The sequence below is a fragment of the Cimex lectularius genome, unplaced genomic scaffold (genome assembly GCF_000648675.2).
Source record: "Cimex lectularius strain Harlan isolate CLEC.00 unplaced genomic scaffold, Clec_2.1 scaffold4, whole genome shotgun sequence".
Classification (NCBI taxonomy): domain Eukaryota; kingdom Metazoa; phylum Arthropoda; class Insecta; order Hemiptera; family Cimicidae; genus Cimex; species Cimex lectularius.
This window is the reverse complement of record NW_019392723.1, coordinates 2,928,944-2,947,102: the sequence shown is the minus strand read 5'-3', so window position 1 is coordinate 2,947,102 and position 18,159 is coordinate 2,928,944. Positions and strand designations below refer to the sequence as shown.

The window sequence follows — 18,159 nt, the reverse complement described above, 5'->3', positions numbered from 1 at the left end:
GTATTATTAAAGAGGAAGGGTGCCTTTTGCATTAACTCCATGTGTCACATCCCCCTTGACAAAAGCTCTAAGTCTAATGGCAATGATCACAGCGAAAACGAATTTAATAAAAGCACAGCCGAAGACTATAAATTATATCGAGGGGCAAATTGACAAATTGAGTGTAAACACATAATAACCTTTTTTCACATGTCTTTTTGTTCATACACTTGATCCATTATGTACAAAAAGTCTTTATCAATCGATATTTTTCAAGGCAAACCGGCGGTAGAAGAATAGTGAATAGCCTCTACAATCGTGAGAGTCCAAAGATTGCCTGTACGTGTATACGAATATTGTTAGGGTTGCTATTGCTGAATAAATTAGATTAAAACGATAAAGGGAGGAGCAAACACCCTGCTTAATTTAAAAAGGAGCACAAAGATATATTCAGAAGGAGAAGCGGAGACGGTGTGGTAGATATGGGGCGGTTTGGTATGAAAGGAGCCGAGATAGAAGACTTACCTATTTGCATTTAGGAAACAATAAAGAGAAGATATGGGGTGGGTCGGAGGGGTGCCGTGATAACGCAGGGGTAAAAGAGGGATGAGCTCGGCATTGTCAAAGCTATCAATTTGCTAATCATGATCGCTCCCTTAGTCACATACTCATTAGCTTTTCCAATCATCGTCGTCGTAAATAAATAGCCCTTCGCCTCAATCAGCTCTGTACGGATTGTCACTACTGCAAGTGAATGTGGAAAAGAGGTGGGGTGTAAGAACCTTACAAGGCAGTTATTGAAAGGTCCAGAATTTTGAAAAATATATAGTGGTAAAAAAATTGAACAAATTTATATTATATGCTTTTCTTCTTTACTAATTTGATTCTTACCGAGCTGGTCTGCCTATCCTTACTATATATGTATGGATATGAACATATGAACCACACGTTCGGCATTTCGCCATCTTCATTGGGTCTGTGTGATTATGCTGTAAAGAAAAACGTTCGACCGACCAGTACAATAAAAACCTTCCATACATTGACCAACAAAGAAAACGGAAAAAAGACGGCGAAATGCCAACTACGAAAATAAAAATAAATGTCAAGACTATGTATTTAGAGTTCAGCTGGAAACACGGATTAAGGGTTATGAATTGTAGGCCACGGATTGCTAAGACTAGAATTTTTATTAAAAGGCAGTATTTCTGAATCGTCAGTAAAGGTAAAGGTTATTGTTCCAGAGTGATTTGCTCCCCTGTGCGACCACTAGGATTTCCTTTAACTTACACTGCTGACCTGGGTCCCATAATCGGCCTACATATTGAGCTTTATACAGTAGTCAATCAGAGCAATACTGCTTTAGCTTAAGGCAAGCTGCAATGGCGTTCACACCAAACAAATGATATTGTTTTAGGTTGGATAAGTTAGCCGTACAAATTTTGTATGTTAGAGAAGCAAATCTCCTCCCTTGTGGGACTACTAGAGCGTCCTTTAAGTTACACAGCTGACGTGGCCATACTCAGACAAAAATTTGTACTACTTCCAAGAACAATAATGCTTTAGCTCTGAGGAGATTGCAATGACGTTTTCAAAAAACGAAGGTTATTGTTTCAGGGTGGTTAGATTGGCCGTATAAATTTTTTTAGTAGAATAGTACGTCTGCCTCCCCTCCTGTGGGACTTGTAGGTTATCCTTTAACTTATAATAAGGTAATGATTGTTATGTATAAGTTAGATAGAAGACTTCTCTCTGAAGATGGCGCTACAACCAGTGCAGGTTCAACATGGACTAACTTTATCTACAACTTAAATTCACTAGTTTCGTGGTCCGCTTGACCAATTAATATCTTACAATTAATTAAGGTTTTTAGTTGAGATAAAAAAGTCAATGGCACGAGCGGGATTCGAACCCACGATCTTCGGCCAGATACGCCGTTGCTCTACCACTTGAGCTATCTTGACCTCGATCCACTTGGACACTTACTTCTCATCTCAACCAAACCTTTTGGATTTTCCCTCCTTTTTGCTATTTTTCAAATGTCGTGTAATCTATTTGATTCTCGGCGACAAACATTTATCTACAACTATATGATATTTTGATTTACGAGCCTGACCTCTTTTTTTTTATTCATCTTTCAGTGATTGCAGAATAGTTTTAATTCTTTAAGCCTATGTCAGAGGACATGAATACCGGGTTCAGTCGGATTCAACAAATACTACCGTTCTTTACAAACCTGAATATCCATAAGTTATACGAAAGGTTTCAATGATTGAATCTCATCAATGTGTGAAAAGGTTTTAAAGGTTAAACCCGATTGTTGTTTGAGAACGTTTCTGAAATAGAATTTATTTATATTTTGGCCAATGTCAGTTATCACGTTCTAAAGATAAGGCATCCCGTCAAGGAAGTGAGAACGTTTCATCATCCTATCCGTTTTGTTATTACAAATAACTATTCATAATTTTTTAACCCTTTCAGTAACTATTGCAAGAAGGTCTTAATTAGACATCATCATTTTATTTCTATTCCTTTGTGTTTCGAATGCGTCAGACTGGTGGAAAGATCGGTAGGTGATTCATGGGATGATACCCAAGGGCGTAGTTATTGGTGGCAACAAAGGGAATGGATTAAAACAATAGGTTTTTATTTATACGATGTCAGTCATTGTCGGTTCTGGTTTGCACGGTTGATAGGAAGAGTATGCTTTATTTATCCTACTGCTACTTTCATACATCAACCCTTAGCATGACTAAAAACTAGTGAGAATCGTTTATTCCGGTTATTGGAAAAATAGTTTTAATAAAGTCCTGCCGATTTTTCCACGGAATTCTGTAGCGTGGTACCGTATAGAGCTATTGAGTTTTTCTTTTGCAAGCAATTTTTCCAGCTCCATGAGAAGAACTTTCTGTTGAGACACTTGTGGTTTCATGCCCCATAGATGAGAAATCTGCTTCTCCTTTCGCTAGTTGGTCAGCCTGTTCGTTTCCTGTACCTTCATGTCCCGAAACCCTCCAATGTTCTTGAGGCTTTCTTTCTCAAACCATTTTTCCAGCTCCAACTTTCGCACACTACCCAGTGCTGCTGGATGAGGTCCATATCTTATGGGAGAAAGGGCTGTTCCTTCATTGGCTAGTTTACCAGCCTGTTAATGTCCTATTCATATCATGGAACCCACCTCCAAGGTTCTTAAATTTTCCGTTCTCATGACATTTTTCCACTTCCAGCTTTAGCACACTCTCCGCGGTGCCCAGTTGTGATTCTCACTCTATCGGGAGATAGTCAGCCTCTTTATGTCCCTAATAGCTTCATGACCAGGACGTAAAATCACCTTGTTGTTTTCTCCTTAAACTATTAATAAATTTAGACATTCCAGACTATTTTGTAAAAATGTGTGGTGAGAAGAAATACTTTGATTGAAAATATAAAATATATTTTGCATTGTATAAATTCGATTTTCCACATCCAAAATGTAATTGTAATATGTAAACAGTGTTTGTAAATCCCAGGCCCTGAAGATGATCTCAATAAAGATCGAAACGTTGGCACGATAAAGAAAATGTTTTTCTGAAACCTACATCACACCAGACCGCATCTCACGATTTCTAAATAACTATTTTGTAGCTATAAATAGGCTCATTCAGTACCTCATGCCTGACTGTCCTTTTATGCTTAAGAGCATATTTATAATAATAAATAATATTTATACGAAAAAGGAAATTTATTTCAATAAAATTTGATTGTCAAAAGGAGAAAAAACTTAATATATTATCCACAAAATTTGTTCTTATTTTGGACAGTTCCATCTTTATTTATTTAAAATACAGTTTTTGTTGTTCCGCCACAGAGAGTGCAGAAGATTTGAAAGGATGAAATCATATCCGATAATACGAGCGAAAAAGATACTGTTTCCTTTGATTCCGGGAAATTGATAATTCCGTTTTTTAAAGGCTAGTCGGGGATTTTTTTCTGTCTCTTCTCCGATAGATACTTCCTTTCAATTCGTTTCATCCTGATTAGATTCACACTTACTAAGATAGTGTGTTTTTTTTTGTCCAAATAAAATTAATATACAAAATGAACACATCCAACCAAATAAAATGATTAATTTTAATTCGACAATCGTGAATATTTCAGTTAATATCCAATAGGGTTTTTTGTTGTCAATATGATCAAGTAGTTTATAATTGATATGGTTCGGTTTGTAATAATCATTTTGATTCGTCAATGAATCGATCCGTTAAATGTCTGTACAATGGAATTATAATAATCCTCCCTACTGACTCTCCTGTACAAACCCAACTGACCGTGCAATTACATTATTTCCGATTGCACCGAACCGGTATCATTTTGTTTTGCTGATCCCACATAAACTGTATTATAATATAAAGATAATTGAACTGCCCGTTCAGTGAACTGTATTAAAATTTCAATTACGAAATTACGTTCGAAAGTCAACTTTGCCGAACGATATAATGTAAATGAACTATATTTTAAAATTTGTAATACTTAATAACAGACCTAGCCCAAATGTAATATCGTTATTTGTAGTTTATAGTGAAGGAAAATCTATACAAGGCGATACCCATTCACTCAGAGAATGACCCCATTATTACTAGCAGAAACGACTCATGATACTGGCAAAATACATGGGAACCAGACACACTCCTTTAACTTGAGCGATGAACCAGACTCACCAAACGGAAGCAGTTTTTTCAGTTAGAAGTAACTATTACTGCACCCTGCTGACCACTACAAGTTTTGCACCAGTTGTAAGTAATGGTACTGGTCTGAAAAAGGAACGTATCAAGACGTTTCAACGTAGCTTGACCTTAAAAGACCGACCCAAAGTCTTGGGTTACTCTAAAGACTTGGAAAAAAGTAGGCAGATTTCGGGATCCGCTCTCCATTTGCTATTGGTCTGCACTTCAAAACACTGGCTAATTTCTCCCCCTTCTCCAGGATATAGGCAATATATTTTCACATAAGTTTTGAATCTAGTTGGAGCCCCAGGAACTTGACTCGTGTTACTACCGCCTAAATTCTCAGTGTCATGAAGTTCGTTACGTCTTTTCCTTATAAACGGTCAAAGGGGTGATTTAGACTCTGAAATCGTGGTTCCATTGTCAGTCACCACCTATTGTCTCAGAGTCCCCATTGCTCTGTCCAGTTCGGTTTTGCATTCCGCAATAGTGGACGCGCTAACAAAAACGTAATCATCATCTGCATACTGTAACAACTTGACAGTCCCCGGAAGCGAAAAACCCAGATCGGTTGCATATATAGCAAATAATAAAGGACTCATAATTCCACTTTGAAGCAAGCCTCTATGAGATATTCTGGGGCCGTGGGTAGTACCGTTCATGTCAAAAAATATCTCTCCATTTGAGATTAGCGAGAAAATATTTTAGATAATAAGGTTTGGTAGGGCAATACGTGTCAATTTTAGACATAATACGCTAGATGTCGATGTCATCATAAACACCCTTTATATCCAAAAACAAACCTAGACAGCACTTTCTGTCAGTCAAAGTCAGCGTTATGTCGCAGGCTATTTGCATATGCCGCCACTTTGAGGAAGCCGTACTGGGTAGGGTTAGCTTCTTGTTGTGTTCTAGCCGCCAATTAACCCTTTTCTTGATTATCTTTTCGTACGTTTTTTTTTGACACAGGACATTAGTGCTATAGGCCTTTAAGAGGTGTTCCCTTTTTTAGATTGGAATGATTAGAGTTTATTCGATGTTTTGGGAATAGCTTGGTTTGACTAAAATTGTTAAAAAGTTAGTTTAGATATTTTGGTGCTGCCTGCTATATTTTGTAGAATATTGTGTGGATTTGGTCTAAGCCCGGCGCCGAATTGTTGGTTTGTTTGAGTGCATGGTTTAATTCAATTGGGGAAAACGGAATTTCTAGGGGATCGCGAGCTTCCACTTCTTTACTTTGATCTATCTAGTGGTTACTGAAGTAGATGGAGGACATATGCTGCTCATAAAATCTTCTACCCAAGGCCCATCACCCAATGGAGGTGAAGGCGCAGCGTTTCTGCACCGGATGACCAGATGAGCAGAAGGACTTCTACGCTCACGTTTCGCTACCCATTGCTGTAGGTGTCCTGGGTTTTGGTGGTGGCCTGTCTTCGGTCTCATAATATATCATCACCATTGGCGTCAGTAGTATGAATACCATAGGACTAAGACTGCAAAGCATTAACCAAGAAACGATAAATCCACTCTGGAAACCTAGATAAATTAGCAACGAATATAGAAAAGTGCTAAACTACATTAAAAGCAAAGTGCACTTCTGTTGTGTGGAAATTCAATTCAGTAGGTCAATTCCACAATAGATCATAAAGTTCGCCAAGGAAAAATAGGGCACAGTCACCATTGGACCTAGGGGAAAAATTCATCGGCATAGGTTTGATAGTATTGGGATGGATTGGTTGGTCAGTATATAGTATAGAACCAAGAATGCACCCTTGTGGTATCACTCTTGTCTCTGAGAATTCATTTCCGACCTTCACATCGTAGAACAGATCAGTTCGGTTGGATTTCAGGGTAACTGTATTATCTTGACATTTGTCCTTGTTGTCTGCTGGGTGATGAACCAAAAATATAGTCACTTCTGTCTTATGATCAGCCTATTTTTAACAAACAATACCTTTGGGCTGTAAATAAAAACAATATTCAAATTAAAATCGAAAATGCGCGTGGCAAGTCCGTTAATTAATACAATTAATGGTCTTGGCTATCTCCCTCAGCTATTTACATGATAGAATAAACACATTTATCATCTCCGTGCGCACGCGGTATGTGGCATGAAATCATTCTATAAACGCGATTTCAGTATTTTGGTTTTATTACCAAAATGATTCAGTACTATATAAACGATGTTGAGGTTAACCAAAAAAAAAAAAGAATTATTGGATGTTGAATAACCCGCAGTACCAAATGTGATAAGAAACAGAACACGAACAATTTCAAAATTATTAAGAACCAATCACGTTCGCTGGGAGAAAAAACAACATGGATTAGCCTTTCTTAATTAATTTATTATGCGTTGTTGTGCAATCTATATCATTTTCTAGACTTTTCAAGACGTTGTATCCTAAAAGAAAGCAAATTGATGCCATTAACGTTTCTTTTGATCCTTTTAGCTAACCGTTTGAGAGTGTCTTGTCAACAGGTCATCGATAGGAGCGGCAGGTGAGATGTCCATCTAGAGTAGAGGAGCCCCCTTCGGCCATGCGGGTGCTAAAATTAATGGCCCGAGTTTTATCTTCATATAAAAGCGTCTTATTTGAACTCAACCAAGAGCAAGCTGCTTCAACTTGAAGGAACTTCATGATTTGTAGTGACATTTTAAATAAATGCAGGTTAAACTTTCATATTACGTTTTTTTTAACAAATAAAACAATGTTCATAATTACAAATAAGATCTTAAAAAGGGAAAAACTAACTGAATAAGTTGCGCTGGGATTGGCGGTGGCCGAATAGTCAGGGCGTCGATCGCGTTCAGCGAAGTTAACGGTCCTGGGTTCGAATCTCCGTCGAGCCCATGCAATTTTATTCAATAATAATTGAACGAAGTATTGTAAAGATTCACTAGTTTTCGTGGTCCGCTTGACCATAATATCTTTCAGTTAATTAAGGTTTTTAGTTGAGATAAAAAAGTCAGTGTTACGAGCGGGATTCGAACCCACGAGGTCGAAAGCTTCGAACTACCACCGAGGTCACGACAGCTCAAGTGGTAGAGCAGCGGCGTATTTAGCCGAAGATCGTGGGTTCGAATCCCACTCGTGACACTGACTTTTTAATCTCAATTAAAATCTTAATTAATTGAAAGATTGTAAAGATTGTTCAACCCTTGAACCTTGTCAATAAACGGGTAGTTGAACAATATACCCTCCTGTATGACAGTAATAACTTTCCTTTAGATTCACTTAAATTCCTTCCTTTCCAACAATTAGGCTTCTGTCTTCATCATTCCACGATCTAGCTTTTCAACAGTGACTCTTTTTTTCATTGTAGATAACAAAGAATATTACTTGGGGTTTCTGGATGTAGCTTTCGATAGGGTTTAGCCCAAACTTAAACGCTTCCAACCGACAACTTATTATAAAATTTTGGAACCCTCATTCAACTGACCGCTTGAATGAGTCTTCAAAGTGAAGCGCGGAAGGACTCCGATATAAAAAAAAATGTTAACATCCGGTGTCTCACAAGGGAGTATTTCTTGGTCCACCCTGGTGCCCTTTATACCGCTCAACCGAATTCCTGTCTTCTAACCCGAATCTTTTCCAAGGAACATCCCATGTTAAAAAACATTTTATATGTATCAAAGGCTGGTACAAAAAGTAGAGGAATGTACAGTACAGCTTTTACCGTCGTATATCAATACCACGAAGCAACCGACTGAAATTAGACCAGTACAAGCAGTACAAGGGAGCATCTTTGATCATATCTTTTTTACCATTTAAACTACATGCTTAGATGTATTTCCCAACATTCTACAAGGAAGATCTTGCATTTTGCTCCAAACTCGAATCCTAATCAAGCGATATCCGACATCCAACCTTGAACTTATCAACGGCTTATAAACGGTTCCTACATATTTTCTTCAGATCGATAGAGACCGTCGTCTCGTTATAGGTCCCATCCTTTATATCATCTATACTGTCTGCTGACTTACCTGGACACCCCAATATCATCATCACCAACTACGCGGACGATACCACAAATTTGTCCTCTAGCTCGAATCCTATCCAAGCTACTTCCAACATCCGTGAACAACTTGAGTTAAAAAAAAAAGATATCGACTTCCACTCAAGTTATACGATTATACCTAAACAGCAGATTGACGTCGAATCCCCACGCAAGACAACAGCTTAACAGAAGACTTGGACAACTATTCTAGGACTGAGATCTGTCTTGATTGTCAACACTAAACTAACATTATACAACAACCCAGAAAAATGGCAAAAAGGAGGGAAAATTCGAAAGGTTGTAGGTTTAGATGGGGAGTTGGTGTCCGGGAGGATCGAAATCACGATAGCTCAAGTGGTAGAGTAGCGGCGTATTTAGCCGAAGGTCGTGGGTTCGAATCCCTCTCTTGACGCAGACTTTTTTTTATCTCAACCAAGACCTTACATAAAAAGAATAATTAATTGAAAGAACTAACATGGTCAATTGACCAGTAAAACATAAATTGATCATTTCAACCAAAACCTCACATAAAAAGGTTAATTATACAATACTTGCGACCGCTTTGGATATACGGAGTGGAACCGTGGGTTATGCCAAACCTCCAACATACCGCGCATCCAATCCTTCCAATCGAATGTCCTCAGACAAATCGTCAAAGCTTTACTACGCTAATCTCACCATCCACAATCACAACATTTCTTTTGCCAGCGAAGTGATCCGTTCCCGATTCCAAGAGCTTCACACTAACCTCTCGATCCATCTTAACCCTATTGTTTCAGCTCTTGATACACATTCTCATACCGATAACTCGCCATGTCGCCTTAATCGAAGGACTTCGAGACCTCCTCGCCCCTTAATCCTCAGTGGATCACCTCCAGCATCGGTTTCTCATGGCATGTGTCCTCCGGGTGCAGCGTTGGCATTAGTGTCAGAGCTGTGACTGTGTGAAAAATAAGTAGTATAATAATATTTGTAATATGTAAAAAACATTTTTTACAATCTATTATGATATTTGTGAACGATATTGTGCACAACTATAGCTCAACTGAATTAATTTGTAAAACGTTTTATAGTACAAGTTGTCAGTTGAGCATTTTCATGACTTCCCGAGTGTGTGTGCCAAGTTTTACGATTAACGACGCCTACAAAGAAAGCGTGAAAAGTGTCAAAAAATAGAAACGGCAGACGGCGAGACTGTAGTATAGTCGTGAGTAGGTATCGGGAAGAAAAAAAATCTTGTCAAGCTAATTTTAGTTGGAATATTTCCTTCTTTTGTAGTGTTTGCCGAGGGGTGAACGCTGTTGGGAAATCAGCCGAGCTTGTAATGGACAACGTGCATCTTTGCGCGCGCGCGTTTTTTCTCTCTTCGTATGTTTTCGTGTTTACGTGTGCGTGCGCGCGTGTGGTGAGAAAACAGGTAAGACGGGGAAGTAGGGGGATCTGGACTCGTCTCCCTCCTACACCACCTCCTTGCCCTTCCCCCGACTTGCCACCACCAACACCACGGCCTCCCCCCGACGGCCGCCGCTCTGCACCCTCCTCCGACCCCCCACCCATTCAGCAACCCCCAAGCACCCTCAGCACGACGAGCAATCCCGCCAGTCAACCCAATACCGCCGACTGTTTATCGTCCAGTTTTATCCGCGCCCGTCTTCACTGTTGAAGCCCCTAGGTGAAAAATCGAGTTCGGACGACTTCATCAGTGATAACACGACTCGTGTGCCAGTGTTTTTTTTTTTTTTTTTAATATATATACCCAAATTTTATATCACAAGAAAATTTTCCAAGATATATATTTTATACAGTTTTGTGCGTTACCGGTTGCGATGATTACGTAGCCGAAAAGGTTCCCCTTCAACGAAGGATGTTAGGATTTAATTGCACTGATTATGGTAAGTTCTATTGCTTTTTTTCTTTAATAATTGCCGATAAAGATCCCCCACCATACTGTACGATCATTTTTCACATTAGTGGCTGGAAATACAAGAATTTTAGTCCAGTAAGTAAACACTTTCAACATGTAACACAGTATCTTGTTGAACATGTTGGACTTTGTATTTAATACTTGATAAGAGGAAAATCTCTGTTGATTAGACGGTTATGTACTCGGTCCTTCGAAGGGTGAAAATCCTTATCATACGGCACAATTTACGAACTGCAGATAATCTCGATAATCTTGTCCTGGCCTTTGCCGAGAAAGTGGCAACTCTTATCTCTTCTGTTCTGGAATTTTTCCAACAGACTTTAAATGAATTTACAGAGTCGTAGACTTTCGTAAAAAGCCTTAAGTAAACGAGGACGATTTCGAAGATTAAATTGAAAATCGAGCCAGTCAAAAACGATAGATGACAGACCTTAGATTTTTGCATTCCTTATAGTTTTCTTCTCCAAAACGTCTACTTATCACTTATACTTATTTATTCCTTTTGTCGCAGAATTCAAATAAAAATTGTTTGGAAGGAAAAACCGCCGATATGGCGAATTGCCTAAGGGCAATCTTAATAAGTCCTCTCCCTTGTTCAATAAGAGGTACGGATCGAATCTTTGTTGAACGTGACCGAATTCTAATTCATCACATCTCGAGATGGAATCGCCTCAGCCCAGAATATGACATATCAGATATGTATTAATTTAGGCCGATTGGAGGCTGACAAAATAAAAACATTGATTTTCCATCGCGTGATCATTTCTATGGCGTATTTGTCAATCCGGGGCATTGTTGATCACCTGACCGGCTTGAAGCTCCGACAATTAAAAATAAACAAAAACCTTCTTAAAAGATTTCGCATTAACATTTTCCTTCGTAAACTCGCCGTTCTCAACCATCCGGGTTGTCAAATTTCCATTTTTTTTATAATTGAAAAACCCTCTGGGAAAAAAATTAAAGATTTTTCCTAGGCAATATGAGCTGAAAGTTGGGGAAAAATGTTTCATCCGAGTCGAACTGGGTCATCCGGATTCATCCGAGTTTAAAACGATTGATTTCGAACAGGAAATTGTTTGTCATGGCCGAATATCCGAAGCCTCCTGCTTAAAATGCACCCAACCACCCCCTTTCACCCTTTAAATTTTTACTTTTTTGAAATCCCATAATTACGAGATGTTCCATTGCAAAACTAAAGCTATTGATTAACTAACTATTTATTAAATTTAAATATACATATTAAGTTTACTCTGTATGTGTACATTAATACTTTATAACATTTATTTTTAAAAAACGCCTTCCCACAGCTTTTATTTATTTTTCCACACCGGTCGTCTTTTACTGACAAATTAACATAAAAAGTACCAAAAAATATATTAATTATCTTTTTACTTACTCCTTAAGAACGAAATAATAACTTCCTGTATGAACTACACGGAGTGCGTCAGACTCGTATTTTCCACGATACCGGTCTTGCGTTCGAATCCCGGCACAGCTCGTGAAATTTTATTCGAGAATAATCGAAAAAGTATTGGCCGTCACAATATATCACCTCGTCCGCGACAAAATGTTAGACGTTAAGCCTTCCTGTATGACATGAATTACTTTACTTTTACATCAGATATGAACTTTTACTCATAAATTTTGAGTTCTTTCTATAATAACTGTAAGACCAGTGAAAACGGGTCAGTAAGTGGCATACAGTGGTTTTGGAAAAAATAATAAAAATATTGAGAAGTGTCCAACGGGGGTGGTTAGATGTTAAGTCCTCCTGCTTTACAGGTATTTCTTTATTTTTGTTTTAGAAGAAGCTTAGCCAATAAAATTTGAATAATTTCTATGAAAATTGTAAGACTGAAGAAAATGGCTCAGTACGAGGCATAATACGGTTTTGGAACAGTAAATACAAATTTTGGGAAGTGTCCAACGTGGGTTGTTCGAGGGGATGCACATCTGTATGACAAGGTTTAATGTACTTTTATTTTAGAAAGAACCTAACTATAAAATTACAAGCTCTTTCTATAATAATTAATTGTAAGACCAGTGAAAATAATTCAGAAAGAGTCGAAAAATAAATAAAAATTGTTGGAAGTATCCCGGGGGTGGTTAGACATTGAGCACTCTAGTGCGAAAGGATTTACTTTATTTTTACTTCAGAAAAAACTTTTACTAATATATTTTGACTTCTTTCTATAATAATTGCAAGACCAGGGAAAAAGACACAGTAAACGGCACAAACTCTGTTTTGGAAAAATAAATAAAAATTGTGGGAAGTATTTCAGGGGGTTGTTAGTCGTTGAGCACTCTGGTATGACAGGATTTACTTTATTTTTACTTCTGAAAAAAACTTTTACTAATATATTTTGACTTCTTTCTATAATAATTGTAAGACCGGGGAAAATGGCACAGTAAACGGCACAAACTCTCTTTTGGAAAAATAAATAAAATTTGTGAGAAGTGTCCAACGGGGGGTTGTTAGTTTTTAAGCCCTCCTGTACGACGGAAATTGCTTTACTTTTGCTTTAAAAAGCACATAACTAACACATTTTAAGTTATTTCTATAATAATATTGTAAGATCAGAAAAAATGGCTCAGTAAGAGCCACCGGCTGTGTAAAAATTGAAAAAAGGGTCCGAAGGGTGGTTAATCTTTGCGCTCTTCTCTACGAAAGAAATTATTTTACTTTTGCTTCAGAAAGAGCTTAAATAATAACATTCGAATTTTTTCTATAATACAAATAGAGTACAAAGGGACGAAACCCGGTTTTGTCAAATTAAGCAAACATTGTGTTGGTTTAACTAAAATCGTTTAAGTAGTACAATTTCCACCCACATTAAATATTTTATCAGCGTTTATTGACGTACGGCCTAGATTCGTGTCAATATTACATCTAACACGTTGTAAACTACAACTGTTTATTATCAATTTTAATGTCCATTGAAGCGAACCGTAACCCCGGATTAGGGCGAAGGGGAGGTAAGCGAAAAGGATCCTCCGTTCGCCATATGGCACACATAGGGTCTTGACACGGGTCTGTGGAAAAAATTATACCTGGGAGGGCTATCCGTGTTCGTGAAACGGATGCCACTCGCATCCGAGCCGTTAAAAACTAAAGCCGAATAAATATCGGAGTATTATACACAAAAATATCTTCAACTGGGTGAATTCATATCAAACCCTGATGAATAAAAATGCCTTTGAATGTATTATTCAATATTTCTCCCGTTAACTATATCCTATATGGATTTCGCGTACAAGAAATATTTTGGTAGGCGATCCATGGGAAATAGAAGGGGGGAAAATCACCCTTTCCGTTTAATTCAAGTTTTTCCCTTCGGTTTATCAGAAAGTCCTGGGTTTAATCCACCCAGAATTTAAAAGGTGAATAATTTGACGATATTAACTTAAGCTTTAAAGCACCCGCAAAAATTATGTTTCGTCTTTCTTTTCTTTGTCATTAAATAATAAATTCACGGAAAACTTTATGGCCTTGAAGGGGTTCGCGGTAGCAGAGTGGGACTTGGTGGCCGAGCGGTTAGGATGTCCGACTCGTATTTGATACCATAGTCAAACCCTTGCACAGCTCATTGAATTTTAATTGTAAATAACATGGAGAAAGTATTTGTAAAGTCGTTTGACCTCCCGTTCGAGACACCCAAGGGTATTCGGACGTCGAGCCATCCTCTATGACAGGAATTACATTAGTTTTGGAACCACGGAGGCTGTGTGGTTAGGTTGTCTCACTTGTATTGAGCCACAACTGGAATTTAATTGTAATGTATGGAGAAAGTATTGTAATGTTGTTTGACCCCTCGTACTCAGACCCCAGTGGCCGATTTTGGTCGTCCGACTAGTATTTGATACCTTAGCGGTCCTGCCGCAAATCTTTACATAACATATGCAATTTTAATTATGAATAACATGGAGAAAGTATTGCAAACTCGTTTGACCTCATGTTCGAGACACCTAAAGGGTAATTGGACGTCAAGCCTTCCTCTATGACAGGGATTACTTTGCTTTTGGAACAAGGTGGCTGAGTCCGACATATATTCAGCCACGTTAGCAAGGTATTGTAATGTTGTTCTTACCCCATATCTACACCACCAGTTAGTGGGACGTTATTTCTCCCGTATGACTTGATCCGCTGTATTTTTGTGACGAGCTGGTCCAGTGGTTAGGAGTCCAATTCGTAATTGCCACATTATCGGCCCTGGGTTCGAATCTCGTCATACCCAACGAAATTTTAACCGAGAACAATGTAAAAAATACATCTCATCCATGGCACCCAACATATCTTTCTTCGCGGTATACCAAAAATGTCTGTTGAGGAATTGACCTTTCTTTATTCTCAAACCACGAAAAGTGTACTATCCGCTTAGTTGAGAATTTTCAGGGTTCCTCTTTGCTTATTTATTTAGGCGTTAGAAGAGGCTGTACCTTTTCCGGTCTTATGCTTTGCAATTACGATGTTCCGATGTCTGTTCTGTCCTATGATAACGCAGGTTTCTGTCTCATTTTTTCGATTTTTAGTAATTAAACAACATTTCGTAAAGTTTTGCCTACTGAGTTTTTTTGATATTTCTGGTTAAAATTTTGATGAACTTTTTTATTTATTTTGTCCACTCGTGATTTAGTAGTCAGTCCAATATCAATTTGTTCCATTCGGCTTTTCCAAGACTTCCTGCTTCAGTTTGTACTTCTGGTTCAAGTGGATTTTCTTTCTCTACCCTCCTGTCCTGATACCAGATCAGAGATACCTTTGTTTTCCCAAGAGTTGGAGTTAGGTATTTCCATGACCAGCTTTAAATAGACCCATGAAATTTTATTCGAGTTGCAAAGTGATTTAAAAATGACACAGTGAGCGCGAAAAACCGGAAATAGAAAAGTAAATAAAACTTGCAGGAAGTGTCCGAACATTTTAACAATAATTAAATAGTTTGGACGTTAAGCCGTATGGTCGGACTTTAATTATAAATTATACCAACTTCATACAATCAAACGACATCAAACAAGTTCAACGAATCCGTCCGTTTTCATTTAAGATCGACACGCGGCCTAAACTAAAATTCCGGACAGTTTTAACAGCCCATTTAAAACTTGGATCGATCACACGCGAAGTTAACGTCTCAAACTTGATTTTTACTTGTACCCGGTATCTGACGTACCGCCTTGATGACGAAATTAAACACGTGTTAATTTCCTAAGGAAAACACGCATAACCCATAAAGTCATGACATTACAATCTTATCTGAACGGATGAGTTTTGACACTTTATATTCGTACCAGTTCAAAGGGCAATCAACAACTGTCTCAATAATATCTGTTATTAGAACCCGTCCTAATTAGTGTGATATATTATTTTATTTTTCTGGATCGTAAAATTTGAATTTGTTTTATTAAAACGATCACCCTACATGGGAATTAGTTTTTCTCTTGTATTGTTTTACCAATAGGTAATAAATGAAACTGTTTAAAAAAAAATATAAGAAGAAAAATCTAAGTAAAATCTAAAAGACCTAACAGCGGCAATGTGATTTTCATAATTGAGGATGGGAGATGAAACGGCTTCGCCATGCTATCTATGGGGAAGTCCTCAAACTAAAGAAAGTCCTGTATATTTATAAATACAATCTAACTGAAAAATTTGAATGTACCAATTTCAAAAACCAAAACACCCTGTATTGTCTGGCCTATGAAACCCAAGTTTCCACTATGACGTCGGAGCAACGTCATCAAATCGTTGATAGACGTTAGGGCTGAGTTTTTCTTACGAAAACTCTGGCGTCAGCATAATTCGCAATCGTTAGAATGAATTCGTCGACCTTCGATCTGTGCCAAAACGGTGGCAATTGTCGATTGATGAATTATTAGTGAGCCAGTTAGCCAGCGTCCAAACGTCAACCGTTAAACTATATAATCGATCAATTATTAGGCTACAAGGTACATTTTTATCCAAACGATTGACGAGTGAAAGTGAGGAAATCACATGCAAATAAGGAAAATTAAATTTCTTATGCTTTAAGAGCTTTAAGTCTAACCACCCCGTTGTACACTTCTCAAAATTTTTATTTATTTTTCGGCCCTTACATCCTCCTTTCACTGGTCTTACAGTTATTATAGAAAAAATTTAACATTTTGTAATTAAGTTCTTTCTAAAGGAATTTGACAGGACGACTTAAGGACTAACCACAGTTTGGACCCTTCATATAATTTATCCATAACTGGTTTTCGGTTCATTCTGAGCCATTTTTATTGGTCTAACAAACTATTATAGCAAAACTCGAAATTTATTAGTGAAGTTCTTTCTAAAGGAAATACAACAAAATTTCTGTCATACAGGACGACTCAAATACTAACCTCCATTTGGAGACCCTTCTTCAATTTTATATGTATTTTTTCACTGCCGGTATTCGGCTATTTCTGAGTCAGTTTCATTGGTCTTGCAATTATTATCGAAAGAACTCAAAATGTATTATTAATTTTTTACAATAATGTAAAAATAAAGTAATTCCTGTCGTACAGGAGGGTTTAACGTCAAACCACTCTTTGGCCCCTTCCTACAATTTTTAATTATTTTCCTAGTAGTTTTTCGGCTCTTTCTGAGTTATTTTCATTGGTCTTGTGCATGTGCATGTTACAGAAAGAACTAACAATTTAATAAGTTCTTTCTGATGTTAAACTAAAGTAATTTCTCTTCTACAGGAGGGCTTAACCTCCGACTACCCGTTGAGTGTCGCAGTAAAGTAGTCAGAACCACTTTACAATATTTTCTTTTTCATATTATTATTTATTCAAATTCCATTTACTTTGCCTGGATTCGAACATGGAACTGCTAGGGTGGATAAATACAAATCACACTAACCGCATAGCCTCCACGTTCGTTTAAAAAACAAAAATATTATTTAAAAAAGTTTTTTTTTGCTTTAAATCCTGGCTGTTTGAAGAAAGTAAAACGGGTTAAAAGTTCAGATTAAACAAGAGTAAAGACGTGTGTCACGGTTGAATTTACTTAACCTTTAGATCCCCGGCCGATGAAATTACTGTATTTTCACACTGCGTGGACTTTCTCAGTCGGAGATAGGAAATGAAACGTTAAAGTCATACGCGTCCATTTCCGGCCTTGTCACGGACCGGCGTACATTAGTTCTCAGTTCCAACTCCTCTCGATTTAAACGAGAGGGGAAAAGATCGTCGGCTTATTTTATTTGCTTTCATTTTATAACTGGATTTTGAATTTTGACGCGGCTGGTCGAAGAGAAACAGTTAAACGTAATTTATTCGCCGCCTTTTCAATTATTCTATTTGTTTTAACGTGTATTTTGAATTTTTTCTCCGCCTTTATTCGCCAGTTAATTTATTTTTTTAGTATGTTTGTATTTTCATATTGTACAAAATTATCAGCTCGTCAGTTTTGCACATTTTCATTATGAATCGTTCGAGAGACAATCAAACCGATTATGTTTTTAATTATAACATCTAAGCTTAAGTTACGGCTAAAATATTAATATTAAGTAAATCCATTATATTTAGTGATTGACCAAATAATTTCTGTTAATT

General features: G+C 37.5%; 1 protein-coding gene across 8 annotated transcripts in view; it reads left to right on the top strand.

The window, feature by feature from the left end:
* The window catches only part of LOC106673701 (teneurin-m), a 574,800-nt gene that overhangs the window by 402,371 nt on the left and 154,270 nt on the right, over positions 1-18,159 (top strand). The window contains exon 1 of one of the 8 annotated variants that reach the window (XM_024226694.1): positions 10,273-10,570. The exons of the other annotated variants lie outside the window; for them this stretch is intronic. Within the exon in view, the coding sequence (XP_024082462.1) occupies positions 10,543-10,570 (28 nt within the window). The 5' untranslated portion in view covers positions 10,273-10,542. Of the gene's footprint in view, positions 1-10,272; positions 10,571-18,159 lie in introns of those variants that run through there. 8 annotated transcript variants of the gene reach the window in all.